Source organism: Lemur catta, chromosome 6 (assembly GCF_020740605.2).
Source record: "Lemur catta isolate mLemCat1 chromosome 6, mLemCat1.pri, whole genome shotgun sequence".
In the NCBI taxonomy this organism is placed as follows: Eukaryota; Metazoa; Chordata; class Mammalia; order Primates; family Lemuridae; genus Lemur; species Lemur catta.
The window spans coordinates 5,446,677-5,460,617 of NC_059133.1; the positions used below are offsets into that span (position 1 = coordinate 5,446,677).

A 13,941-nucleotide genomic window follows, 5' to 3' on the forward strand; every position below is an offset into this window, starting at 1 on the left:
GGCAACGTTGGGCGCAAACTGGTGCAGGCAGAGTGGACAAAAAAGAGAAAAGTCTTGTCTTTGAGTCGGGCCTGGAGGGCAGGAGAGAAAAAAGGAGCTCTTATTGGTGGTTGTCAAGGAGATGGGCCTTGGGGTTTGCTGAACTTTCTTGCCTTAAAGCGTCCTGCCTGCAGCTGAGAGGGGCCATTTATTTGTGGCCTCGCCTCCCTCCCGGGCGGTGGGGCCGGCCGAGGCCGGCAGGGCAGGCGTCAGGTGTAGACCCCAGGCCAGCCAGAGACGTTCCTGGGCCGAACGACCGTGATGTTCGTCCCGCCCCACCTCCTGTCCCCGACCCCGTCGGCCTGTCGCTGTCCCAGGAGGCCCAGGCCTCGCATCACCGGCGGCGAACTCGCTGTCCCGGCTCTGCCCACGCGTGGGCGGCGCCCGTCGGGACCCGGCGCAAAGGCGCATTGTCCGCCGGAGCCGTCCGGGGCGCCCGGTGCCAGACGCGGGTCCTGCGGCTGCCCCACGACGAGCGCACTTACGGGCCATTGTCTTTTGGGGAGGGGTAAAAAGTTCGTTTGTTTTGAGCATGAATTTTAAGATGATTTCACTATTTTTCCGCGTCTGGCTCGCTCGCTGCTGCCGGGCCCGCGCTGGGCACCCAGTGGCGCTCAGGGGACCCTTGCCGACTGGCTGCGCGCAGTTCTGCCGCGCGCGTCGCGTTTCTCCCGCTACAAACGCGGGGCGCCGGCCTCTCCCGACCTCCGAGAGTCGCTTCGCAGCCCCCTCCTCTGCCTGGAGCGCTGGCGGCGGGGGGAGACGCTGCCCCGGGGGCGACCACCCTAGACGACTGGGGCCGCGGGGGCCAAGAGCAGGGGGGGCAGCCCCGAGCACGCCCCGGCCGGGTCGAGACAGAGCCCCCCGCGGCCGCACCACCCAGCCTGGCCCCCACCCCCCACCTGCCGCCGCCCCGAGGGGAGGGGGCCGCCCCGGCTGCCCGCGCCCGCCCCTCCCCCCACGGGCCGGCGGGCGGCGCCCATTGGCCGGCCGCGAGCAGCGCCCCGCCCCCTAGCTGCCGCGGGCCAATGAGCGCGCGCTGTCAGCTCGTCAGCCGCGCCGGCTCGCTGGCTCGGTATCCCGAGCCCTGGCGGGGCTGTAGGCAGCGAGGAGCGCTCGCGGGAGCGGCCGGTCGGTCGGGTCCCCGAGCCCCGCACGCCCAGCCGGGCCCGCAGCGAGCATGGGCGCGGCAGCCGTGCGCTGGCACTTGTGCGTGCTGCTCGCGCTGGGTGCGCGCGGGCGGCTGGCGGGGGGCAGCGGGCTCCCAGGTAAGCGCCGGGCCCGGGACTGCGGGCGGGAGACGCGGGGGGCGCGGGCCGGGCGCCCCCCACTCCGCGCCGTCCAGAGGCCGCACCCGCCCGGCCCCGCCTCTTTACAAAGTAACTTCTGGGCCGGCCCGGCGCCCCCTCCCCGCAGCCAGGCGGCCGGGCTCCTGCAGCCCCGCGGGCCGCGGCAGGGGCGGTGGGCCGAGGCCCGGGGAGGGGAGAGTGAGGCCGGAGGGAGGAAGGAAGCGCGACGGCCGAGGGCCCGGCGTGCGGACCGCGGCTGGGACGGCGGGGCCGGGAGGGGCGCTGCCTGGGGAGATGGGGCGCGGGCGGAGGGAGGGTCCGGGGAGCCCCGAGGACGTGCTCGAGAAAAGGACGGACCCCGAGAAAGGGGAGGGGAGGCGGTGGCTGGAGGGACAGACGGACAGGAAAGCAGGCGCAGAGGGAGCAGACAAAAGGACACGAGAAGCAACCAGAAAAAGACAGACACAGCGGTAGAGAAGAGGCGAGAAAGGCCGGGGGCGCAAGGAGAAACCCGAGGGAGGGAGGAGAAGGCAGAAGGACCGCGGGAGGAAAGAGATGAGAAAGGGATGGACTGACGACGGGAGGAAGCGGGAGGCGGGACAGACGGACGCTGCGAAAGGAGACCTCGGAGGGGCGAAGGAGGAGGGAGACGGGGAAGGAGGCCGGGGCTACCTGGGAGGCTGCGGCCGGAGGACGGTCAGACAGGAGCGGTGGGGATGAGGATGGAAGGCGGAGAGGACGGACTCGGGAGCGCGGGACCAGGCTCGGGACATAGCGCAGGGGATCCAGGAGAGGGAAGCGGGAGCAGAGGATCCAGGGAGGGGTCGGGGCAGAGGCCAGGTGGGGCCACGGGAGGTGGGGGCGTATTTCACGGGGACTCCCCGTCCCCCGTCCTCCCACCCCGTCCCTCCTGCTCTCTGGCTGCCTGGAGGGGCTCCTGGCTAAGCTGGAGTGACATTCTCTCCTCCCACGTCTTTAGAGGAGCTTCCTCCCCTTTCTCTCCCTGGAGAGGGACATGGCCGGGAGGGTCCTGCCTGCCCCTCTGGGCTCCCTGAGGTCTGTGTTTGGCGGCTTGGGGGTCTATTCCTGGTAGTCACGCCGTGAGTCAGGATGCCAGGCCATTTAAACTGTTCCGCTCACCCTGCTGTCCACACCCCCTCATACCTGTGTCTCTCTCAAGCTTCAGGCTCCTTTGCCTCTGAATGACTGTTCGTGTGTGTGCCTCTCTCCACCTCTCAGTCCCCTCTCAGGTCTCTGTGTCTGTCTCCTGCCCCCATCCTCCCACCCAGGGAAGCCCTGTGGCTGTGAAGCCCCGCCGGTCCCCAGCATAAGCAAACCAAAGTCAAAGTGAGCAGCCTGTGATGGGAGGCCCCGGCTCCCTGTGATTCCCTGAGAGTCCCTGTGAGGGAATCTCCAGCCCAGACCAGGGAGCCCAGGCCTTCCAATGGCTGTGGCTCCTCACCCTCTCTCCTGGAACTTGCCAGCCCTCTCCCCACCCTCCACCTAAGGACATGCTTAGGAGGTGTGTTGGGAGATGGCTCCACCCACCCCTCACCAACATCGGTCCATTTCCATCCTGACAGGACAGCTACCTAGGTGGGAGACTGGGGGTGGGCAGCGCAAGGGGCTCCAGAGCCCCAGGCAGTTTCCCTCCCCTCATTCCCAGACACTGACCCTTGGGAAGTGGGAAGAGCCGTCTCTGTGGCCACTGCCCCCGCTGGTCCTGTCTTAGAAATGGCCCTTCCTCCCCGCTGGAAGCATGTAGATTGGCCCCCTCTGGCATCTGATTTCCTTCCCTTGAGGCAGTGCCACCCCTGCACTGGGCTCCCTCTGTTGCCACTTCCCCAGAAGGCCCCTCACCAATGTTCCTGCTGGCCCCTGGCCATCTGAGCGCCAGCTCTGACCCCCTCCGCCCACTGCCTCCCGGGCAGCTTTTCACCCTTCCTTTGGGCAGCTGTAGAGGATGGGCTGCCCACCTGAGCAGATGCAGCCCCCTGACAACTGATGCTGCCTGCCGTGTGTGCGTGCACGCACGCTCATCATCCTGTTATGTTTCTTTTTGATGCCTCTCTTCCTTCAGGGCTGGGCTGGAGCCTTGGGGGCTAGAGGAGAAGAAGCCCTGGGAAGGGGGATATGGTCTCTTACAGAGGCCCCACATGCAGATTTAGAACCCAGATGTCAGCCAGGGGAGTAATTCAGGGTGGACACTTGGGGACAAGGCAATCTGCAGTAGGGCCAGAGGCATAAAGAGATGGGGACATTCTGAGCTCACCCCTAGGGGGCTGCCATCATATTAATAGCAGCTGCAGAGAGTCCCTGGTGCTGCCCTCCTGTCCTTCTGTCATCCCCCTGCATTTTATTCATAGCTAGTTGGAAGTAACTGGCACGTAGAAAAGCTTATTCTGTGTTCTAGTCTCTGCCCCAATGAGCTACCGACCTGTGACACACCTCACTGCACCTCAGGTTCCTCATCTATAGCCTGAGGAATTCAACTGTGTTACAGCTAAGGTTCTTCTGGCTGTGCTATCCTAGGCCATGAGGGTCCTCTTTCTGTCTGAGCCCTGTGTGTGTGTGTGTGTGTGTGTGTGAGTGAGAGAGAGAGAGAGAGAGAGAGAGAGAGAGAGAGAGAGAGAGAGAGAGAGAGAGAGAGAGCGCGCGCAAGAGAGGGAGGGAATGTTGGAGTGTATACACAGATACACAGGATCCGTTTTGCCTTACTTTGCCCCAGTAGCTCTTCCAGACTGGAGCTGTACATGTGTGTTAGGGCAGGAGGTGGGGGGTGTCAGGGGCCCTCACCCTAGATGGAACTTTAGTTTAGAAGTGAGGTTATGAGAACCAGGTCACATGTAGATTTCCGAGGAGGGGAAGAGGGACCACTGGGGAGACCAGAACCATCGGTCAGCTGAGTTAACCCAGTGAGGGTGTGGTCCTGCCACCGGACACTCCAGTGTGGGGTGTGGAATGAAGAATCTCATGTCCTCCCAGCCTAGGGCTGGCTGGGATCCTGTGTTCACCTGCAGGAGACTGCTGGCCTGGCCTCTGCTCACTGCTCTACCCTGGCCTCAGTTTTCCAAGCTGTAACCCAAAGGGGCTGGAGTTAAATCCTCCAAGGACTCTTCTGGCTCTAAATTCTAAAGTAATGAGAGCGAAGAGGGTTGCAGTGAAACCTGTAGGAAGAGCAGGACACACAGAGAAAGGCTTTTCCTCGTGTGTCCCTAAGCCTGTTTCCTTATCTGTTTGCAGAAGAATAGCCCTACTCAGTGGGGTTGTGATATAAATGAAGCCAGGCGTATTGGTAGCACTGTGCCTGGCACAGAGTAGCTGCCCCAGAGATGCTACCAGTTGCCACTTGTCACACCAGACTGTCACGCGACAGCTGTTGCTGTTAATTACCCCAATGGTCAGTGGCAGGGAGGAGGCAGGAGCTCCCTGCACACACTACCCACTGCCTGCTCCCAGGCCACAGCTCATCTGTTGTCCCCCCACCAGGGGCAGTTGACGTGGACGAGTGCTCCGAGGGCACAGATGACTGCCACATCGACGCCATCTGTCAGAACACGCCTAAGTCCTACAAATGCCTCTGCAAGCCAGGCTACAAGGGGGAAGGGAGGCAGTGTGAAGGTGAGTGGAGCCCAGCCCTCCCCATCTGACACCAGCTAGGGCCAAGCCTCCAGCCTGCCACCACCGATGCTGACAGAACTGGCTTCTCTCGGCCTTGGGAGGGAGGCCACAGGCTTTCTGGGAATGCAGGCTGCTTCCCTGGGAGATGAAGCTGGAGTCATGGGGTATCTGATTCTCACCCGGGTTTGAAACTTTGTGTTTTAGAGCAACTGAGTGAAGCATTGAATGATGTGTTTATACATCTGTTCCTGACTGGATATGTGTGTCAGGGGGTGTTAGGGGGTGACCCCTCCCTCCAGGTCCCTAATGTCAAGTCCAAAACCAACCTAGGTAGCCTTAGCTTCCCCAAAGGACCTGCTCAGTAGCCAACCATGGCATTCATGAGGCTGGCTCAGGTCTCCAGCTCCAGAGCACAGACAGAGACTGGTAGATTTGTGGCATCTGTCTGTCTGTCCAGCCTTCCTTCCTTGCACCTGGGGTGCTAGTTTGACTGCCTGGTGTTAGAAGCTGCCTTCCTGGCAGGCTGAAAGTCAGAGTGAGGAGAACTCCAGCTGTGTTTGGAGTCTGGGGTCTGGGGCAGAACTCGGCATCGGGGGGCTGGAAACAGCTCTCCATGACTGACGTGCAGCCTGGTTGGGGTCACTGATCCAGATTGTCCCTATCTGCCCCACTGTATGAATGAGGAAAACTGACACTTAGGGAGGAGAAGCATCCTTGGCAAAGTCCCCAAGTTTCTCAGTGACATGGCAAGGACTGAAACCCGGGTCTTCTAACTCCCACCCAGTGACTCTCCAGCATCTCATTTTCTTCTCCCTGGGCCCTGCCAGTTTGCTTTTTCAAAATGTGATATTTGTGTTAGGAAAGCGACATGTTCTTTCTACGTGAGGCTTTGCAGGGCCGGCATTTTACAGGAGATGGAGATATGACTCCTCCGGATACTGACAGTGTTTGTCCATCTCATTTATTGAGCAAATACTTAAGGCTGAGTGCTGGGCAGATGCCATCGTCCTGGACCATGCCTGGTTTGGTCATATCCCTGGCTTGGTCAGGGCCCAGAAACCACAGTGGGGAGCTGGCGCCTATCCACAGACCTCTGGAAGGAGGCCAGGCTGGAGGCAGATAGATCAGGCCGTTAGCAAGAAGCCTAGCGGGACGGGCTGGCCCAGCTACCGGCAGGGCCTGGAGGCCAGCTTCATGGTTCAAGTGGCACATGTGAGGCTGTGGGCAATGTTTTCTGATCCTCCCCTGGGCCTCACAGACCCAGTGCCCTGGCAAAGGAGGGTCATGTTTCCTCCCCCAGCCCAGCTCCATAGGCCCTGTCCTCCTGTCTTCTGCCCAGGAGCCACTGTGTCTCCTGTTTCCTTGAGGGCCTTCAGAGTCAGCTTTAACTCCCCCCTCTGCTTGAGCCCTGGGTTAGGGGTCAAACTGTGTCCCAAGCCCAGCTCTGCCACTCGCTGGCTCTGTGGGCCTCACATCCTCATCTGCTAGGCATGAGGAGGAGAGAGGACGAGGCTCGTGAGTGTGCTTCAGGAACTGCCAGGGGTCTCCCTATCTCTTCGGCCAGGCTCCAGCCTCTGGCCCTTATATCCTGAAACGCGGAACACTGCGTGTCCCAGCGCACACACGCACGCTGGGCTGTTCCACGCTTGTGAGCCCCAGCTCAGGTTTTCCCTGTGCCTAGAGCTTCTGCCCTCTTTTTGTGTCCTGGCTAAAGGATAATCATCCCTTAGATTTGCCTCCTCTCGGCAGCCTTCCCTGATACCTCTACTTCCACACACACCTGCACACACGCACGCTGGGCTGTGTTAAGTACCTACTCTGCTCCAGTGTCACGCTTCCGACTCTGGGTTATAATTACACATCTTGTTCCCCCACTGAGCTGTGAGCTCATTTGCTGAGGGCCTGCCATGAGCTCGGTGGTGGGGCCACCACACTGAAGCTGTCAATCTCAGGCCATGCCCCTAGGAGTGCCCAGCGAGCTTCTCAATTACAGAGATGCTTTGTGCTTGTCACTGTGTTCCCAGCTCTTGAGGCAGGGCCTGGGGCTAGCATGGGTGTGTGGAAAATGTCTAGTCTGAGTTGGCTCTCTTCTGCCCAGACTGGGGTTTCACATTAAATGAGCAATCTGTGAGATACCCACAGAGGGAAGTGCGGCATGCTGGGTCCCTGGAAGGGCTTCTTCTTGCCATGGTGTCATCTTGACCCCGTGTAATGAAAGAGGAGAGCAGGGACAGGCCTGACCGCTCATGGGAGCCTGAGGTGCAGCCCACCGCTGATGTGAAAATGTGGGTGGTGATTTGCCCTCACTGAGCCCCAGTTTCTCCTATATGGGCCTCAAGTACTTTCTCATAGGTCATTCTGAAGACTGAGTGAGATGCAGTGTAGTGCACTGGGGGCCTGGCACTCAACACACGGCAGGCACTTGGTACACAGTTCTGTGCTCAGCACACAGATGACAGTGCCATTGCCTCATCATCACCGTCATCATCATCAGCTCTCACTGCCTCTCACAGTGGTTTCAGGCTCAAATGAGATTATGAATGGTGGAGACCTTTGAAAATGACTCAGCTATATACTTTAGAGGTGATAGTTAGGGTGCAACCCAGTCCCTGCCTTTGAAGAGCTTGTGGTCTGGTCCGGCTGCATGAGCTGGAAATTCCTTGTTAGCAGATTTAGGATAGCACAGGTCAGTACCTGCCGAGTTTCATACTAACAGTATAAAAATAACATGAGGAACCAAGAGGAAAATGCCATTTGGTTACTCGCTCCCTAAGCCTTCAGTGAGTGAGTGCTGGCGTGGGTTCTGGGGACCCGAGTGGACCCTATCCCACTTGCACTCAGGTTCTCTCATCCCTGGGGACCCACCCACAGTCATCAGTCAGAATCAAGGCAGCCTGCCGGAGTGTTCCCCCGAGAGATGTCAGATCCCTGCTGGCTTCCCCGGGATGACTGTGCAGGGACTTCTGGGAGCTTTGAAATCTGAAGTGTGTGTCAGGCCACATGCAGCATGGCCTGGGGGAGCTTGGAGACCAGCCAGATGTCCACTCCTTGGTTTGCAGATGGGGAGATGGAGGCCTGAGAGGACAGGGATCTTTCCTGAGTGTGGACCAGACCCCAGGTTTGGTAGGCCCATTTCTCCACACCGCATTTCTGCGAGTGGTTTCTTCCGTCTGTGGCTTTCTGTTCCGAGAAGAGAGAATGAACAGTCTGTATTCAGTTGAGCATAATGGTTAAAGCATTGACTTTGGAGCCAGACTGCTTGGGTTCAAATGCTGCCTGTGTAGCATTACTTAACCTCTATTTGTTTATCTGTAAAATGGACATGATACTAGTACCTACTTCATAGACAGTTTGAGAATTCAATGAGTTAATGTACTTAAAGCATTTGAACATAGCCTGGCACACAGGACACACTGTATAAGCATTAGCTGCTGTTACTGTGATGGTGATGATGGTGGTGGTGGTGATGATGACAATGATGAAGATGTTGATGACAGCAGTGTTGATGGTGATCATCGTCACAATGTTGATGATCATAATTTGGTTAATATGTGAAAAGAGGTGAAGCTTTTCTTTTTCCTACAATTCCCAAGATCTAAAATGGTTGGGAAATGGGGTATTCTGGTTCATCGACTGTTCCTATAAACCATATGCATACATCCATATCCCCGTAGAGGTGTACAGACAGGTGTGCCCTTCACAGGTGATGCTTTATCAAGAAGGTACAATATGAGAGGCCAAGGTGGGAGGATTGTTTGGGACCAGGAGTTTCAGGCTGCAGTGAGCTCTGGTTGTGCCACTGCACTCCAGCTTGGGTGACAGAGTCAGCCAGACCTCATCTCTTTAAAAAAAAAAAAACGGAATGTACAACAAAAAATACACAGAACAGAAGGCCTTCCTTTGTTCAACTAAACCTACTCTTCAGGGACGCAGATTTGCTGCTACCTTCTCCCGGAGCAGACATCAGTAATCAATCCCCACACCCTCCGGACAGTCATTTCTGCAGTAGATGAAGTCTGTTTTCCCTCCCTGGGCTCCTGCATCTGCAGGTCCTGAGCTGCTGTGGGGTTCTGCAGAGGTCAGGGTTGGAGTTTTGGGGAAAATGTGCACCCTATCCTACAGATCTCATCGACGTCGCTGTTTGCTGTGGTAGACACAGAGGAGGCACTCAGCAAAACGGACCCTGCGAGTGCGTGGTCCACAGTCTGGATCTTCACGGGAAATGAGCCCAGACCGTGGGAAGCCCTGCGGGGGCTGACATAGCCTCTTACACCCTTACCCATGTCACCCTGAAACTCCACTGCTTGTGAACCCCCATTAGCAAACCCCACACTGGAGGCAACCTGCCTCTCATTCTGGGGACAGTTTCTTACCACAGTTTCCAGGCCATCTTGGCATGTGGCCAGTGGACATGTGATGATGACGTGGCCTGCACACGTGCAGCGACGTTGCGGCTGTGTCCAGAGGGCGGTCTGGGGCCCCGTGTGGTCAGCTCAGTGCCGGCCGGGGCTTGCTGTAGCCAGACTGACGAGGCACCTCGGACGGCTGGAAAGGCTCTGAGCAAGGCTGAGGATAAATCCCGTTTTCTTCGTGACTGGCTCTTGTCGGGATCTGAAGTGACTCACGGATGTGTGGAGTTGGAAGAAACTTTAGAGGGTATGCGGGGCAGCCCCTGTGAGTGACAGGTGCCGTCCCTCTCCACTGCCCGTCCCACATGCACACCCATTTTAGCCTATGCCACACTGCACTTACGTTTTCCTGTGTCTCCTCCTGAAATGTGGGCTCCTCCAGGGCAGGGTCTGTGACCTGTTCAGCTCCCATCCCTGGAACCCAGCACGGGCCCGGCAAGGCCATGGAAGGCATTTGTCGGGTGAAAGGATGGGTCTCGAGGGTCATCTCCTCCAGGAAGTCTTGCCTGGTCCCCCAGACAGGTAAGCTACCACCTATGAGCCTTCCTCCTCAGTGCTTCTGTCACACTAGGTTGTGTGACTTCCCTCAGGGCCAGGCCCAGAGCTGGGGTCGGTGGACAGTGAATGACCGTTATCCTTCCTGGGGGTTCCCAGAAAGGCCTCCCAGAACCTCACAAACTCTGAAGGTTTTACAGATGAGGAAGCTGAGGCCCAGGCGGGGAGGGGCCTATTCTAAGGATATCTGGTGTGGCCAGTGGCAGAGTTAGCCTGGGGAAATTGGGTTCAGAGAGGTCAGCCTCTAGCCAGGCCACCTAGGTGAGAGGCAGCAGGGCCTGGCTTCCACCTCCACCAGCCAAGGGGTCCCAGCAGCAGGCCAGGCCCCATAAGCCTGTCAGAAGGCAGTGGGGGAGGCTTCTCAGCTACAGAGTGACAGAGGGGGCTGCAGAGACCCTTTCCTTTTTCACACATCCGCTCCCTGCTACTGCCAGCTGGTCTAGGACAGGCCTCAGGAATGTGAGTGCCAGAGACTCATCACCCCTCGGTACAACTGGGGGATGACGCCCTGGGGCTTAGCTGCAGCTCACCCACTTTGAGCTGCTATTATTTGCTATCCTTCCCTCCCTAACCTCACTCCAATACCACTCTTTTTTTATAATAGTTTCCCACACTTGCCAGCTCCTTCCTACCGAAGGGCCTTTGCACATTCTGTGTCCTCTGTCCCTCTTCACTTAGCTAAGCCTGCAGATCCCCAGCTCACCCAGCCCCTTGGGTGTGGGCCTTTTGGAAGCTTCCAGGCCACCCTGCACTGGCCTCCTACTCTGAATTAGCCAGGCCTGTCTGTGCTCATTCTGGGAGGGGGCAGGCCAGGGGTAAGGAGGGGGCATTTCATCCCTTTTGAAGGCTTCAACTCATTTAACCTTAATTGCCTTGTTTTCATAGACATTTGCTAAGGAAAAGGACCAAATTATAGCTTGAATTGGGTCTTACTAATCTTAATTAAAAGCTCTCATTTATAATCAGGACCAGGCCCCAAAGGAGGAGCAAACGGCCTTCAGACGGCTTGTTTAGATAACTGAGACGCTCCGGGTAATCGCTGCTTCACCTGAAGCAGCAGCACACATCACCCCATCTATGTGTACTTCATTTTTTAGACCATTTATTCAAGTGGTTTATTCCACTTGCAAGTTCCAACTCCGGCCTTTTCCAAATGCTATAATTAAAACTCTTGGGGGAAGTAACTTTTTGTTTTGGCCACAGTATATCAAATATATTACTATTTTCCTTTTTTGTGTGAAAGGGAAAAAAATGACAACCTTCTGGCCATGAGAGATCACAAAATTAGCATGTGTGTAATGAATCTAAATAGTCACTTCCTGAGTTTTATATCCCCGGGGTCTGCTTGTCAATCACTGAAGTTAGGTAGATTACAGAACATGTTATTAAAGCGTTTTAACAAAACTCATAATAACATACCCAGTGATCTATTTAGTTTAACATTAGGGGGAAAAAACTCTTGAAACCAATTGGCCTTCTTAGGATATAACGTCCATGACCTTATTAAATCATTTTCATCATCATTACTGCACACTGTATTGAAACTCCAGATAAAATTCTGCTATTTGGGAGGGCAGGAAAGGCGGTAGGAGGTAAGTGGGGATGGGGGACAATGGGGGAAGAAGGGGAAATTCTTCCCCTTCGAGTCTTAAAACATGCAATTATGTATGCTAACGTGTGCTGTGCCGAAGATGAAAGCATTCAAGTCCAGCAGACCAGCGGGCAGGAAGAAATTGGATGTGACTTAAAATTCCGAGTTGCTGTCAGCTAGTAATTAGGCAGTGTTGCTTGCAACTGGGCCCAGCTCTGCTGCAGAGTTTAGGCTCCTTGGAGAGTTCTTGGAGCCCATGTTCATTTTTAGGAGGAAAAATAAAAAGCTCAAGCTGTTGCATTTAAGCCTAGGAGGTCAGTTTGCCTCTCTGAGCCTCAGTTTGCCCGGCTGTAAAATATATGCACTGGACTGGATTCAGTTAGGGATCATCTACATTCACTGAGTACCTGCTCTGTGCCAGGCTTGGTGCTGGGGCCAAGACATGTTTCCTGCCCTTGAAGACCTTGCTGGTTTGTAGGAGAGACAGACTGGAAACGACGGGATCATAAGGGGATATGGAAAGTGCAGCGAAGGAAATGCAGACAAGACTCAGTGGGGTAAAGTAGAGAGAATGCATATTCTGCCGGAGGAGGGGAAGAAATCAGGGAGGGCTCCCTGGAGGAGGTGTCATCTGCGCCAGGTTAGAAAAGCAGAATAGGGTCTCTGAGGGTCCTTCCAGCTCTGATGGTCGATGGAAGCATTTGTAGCAAGGATTTGGAGGCGTGTGGTTTGGTCCTTGCTAGCTTGGTAAGCCTAACAAGTGACTTAACCTCCTGAGCCCTGGTTTCCTCGCCCATCAAATGGGCGCCACCACACCTGCCTTACAGAACACGCGTGTGAGTAGAGATTGGAGGGAAAGGCCTCACTGCCCATGAGCACATGTTGAAGGCAGCACCGGTGCCTGCGTATTGGGCTTTTTTCCTCTAAATCCACATTTCTGCCAGGGTTGGGGGTCTCTGTCCCCCACCTCCCGCCCCCCGTGTCTCTGAGCTCCCCGGGTGGCAGCCCTTCTCTGCCCTCTTCCTCCGGGCCCTCTCGCCTCCTCTTGGCCGCTTCTCATTACAGTGGCTGTATTTGTTTTCCCATCAGAGGAATGCTAACCAGAAAAAACCATTATTTCTAAGAAAATAAACTGTGGGCTTATGTGCCTTTGAATGCTACTGAAATGGATGGCGGCCTTCCCCAAAGGCCTTGAGACAAAGAGGGCTGGGGGGCTTGTGTGTAAGGGCAAGGTCAGGGGGTCTAGAGGGGGTGCTCTGAGGGGGTCCTCCAGATGGGCCAGGGCTGCAGCCCCTGGGCAGAGGGAGTTGCAAACTCCAGCCAGCTGGCCTGGGCTGATACCAGCTGGTGGTGGTGACCACTCCCCTCTCCAAGGTCTGTAAGATGTACCCCTCCCTCCAGGAGCCCCCATGCCTTCTGTCTGGGCCTCCTACCCTTCATGTAGAGGGGCGTTGAGATGAGAGTAGGTCCGTGGAGACCTGGGTCCTGGCCCTGTGTGACCTGGGGCAGGTCTGTGGGCCTTTCAGCCCTTAGCATGCCAACTGCAAAGTTCAGGGGGGCCAGGAGATCCCGGGCCCCTCGGCCTCTCATTGTGGGCAGCTCCTTCCACCTGGCGATCCCTGCTTTGGTGGTGCCCAATGCCAGCTCAGACTGCAGGGGTGGTAGGTAGGTTTCAGCCAGGCTTAGCCACTTGTCCCTTCCCACTGCCAGCCCCATGGGCAGACCTGGGCCTGGCTGGTCCAGAGCAGGAGAGACTCACCCCACATGAGGTTGTGTTTGTCTGTGTTGGGTCATTTTCCCCCTCCAGGGACACTGTGGTCAGCGTCCAGGCTGAGGGCATCCTTTGTCCCTCAGTTGCTCAGTTGCCCCTTTATAAAACCCAGGATGGTGGAGCAGAAGAGCTCTAGGATTCTGGCTTACTGATTCTAAGCGGTGGTTCGGGTTTTCTGGCAACTGTATGTTTCTGATTATCCTCCTTTAGAGCTCAGAGGTGGCCAGGCCTATGGAGTGGCCCCTCAGAGCCTGTAGTCTCGGGGCCTGGCACATCTCCCCTGCCTTTCCTGGAGGGGTGAGAGAATGACCATGCCTGTGATTGGCAGGAGGGAGCAATAGGACCCTTGACCCAGGGCTAGCAGAGCCAACTCAAGCCTGGCAGGTCCCCTGGGGCCCCTCCTCACTTCTATCTCAAACACTCCAACAGGTCAGCTCCCTTGACCAGGTCGCTTCCGTGTCCGTTAGTCCTGATGCCCGAGGCTGGAAACAGCCCCCAGCAAAGGGTTCGGTGTGTTTTTGAGGGGTAAAGGAAATAATTAACTGGGCCTCAGCCTACTGGTTGGGTAGGGGAATCCCCCTGGTTCCTGGGAGCCACGCCCCCCACCATGTACCCAAGCTGGGCAGGTGGCATTTGAGGTCAGTTCACAGTGAGTAGCCTTGTGGT

At 56.8% G+C, this 13,941-nt stretch overlaps 1 protein-coding gene across 2 annotated transcripts in view; it reads left to right on the forward strand.

Moving 5' to 3' along the window:
• Positions 1–1,205: 1,205 nt before the first annotated feature.
• Positions 1,206–13,941, forward strand: part of SCUBE1 (signal peptide, CUB domain and EGF like domain containing 1) — a 118,018-nt gene continuing 105,282 nt past the window's right edge. Inside the window, exons 1-2 of one of the 2 annotated variants that reach the window (XM_045554719.1) lie at positions 1,206–1,307; positions 4,818–4,949. In XM_045554719.1, the coding sequence (XP_045410675.1) occupies positions 1,220–1,307; positions 4,818–4,949 (220 nt within the window). In that variant the 5' untranslated portion in view covers positions 1,206–1,219. The remainder of the gene's footprint in view (positions 1,308–4,817; positions 4,950–13,941) is intronic. The other variant, XM_045554718.1, reaches the window with a different exon arrangement.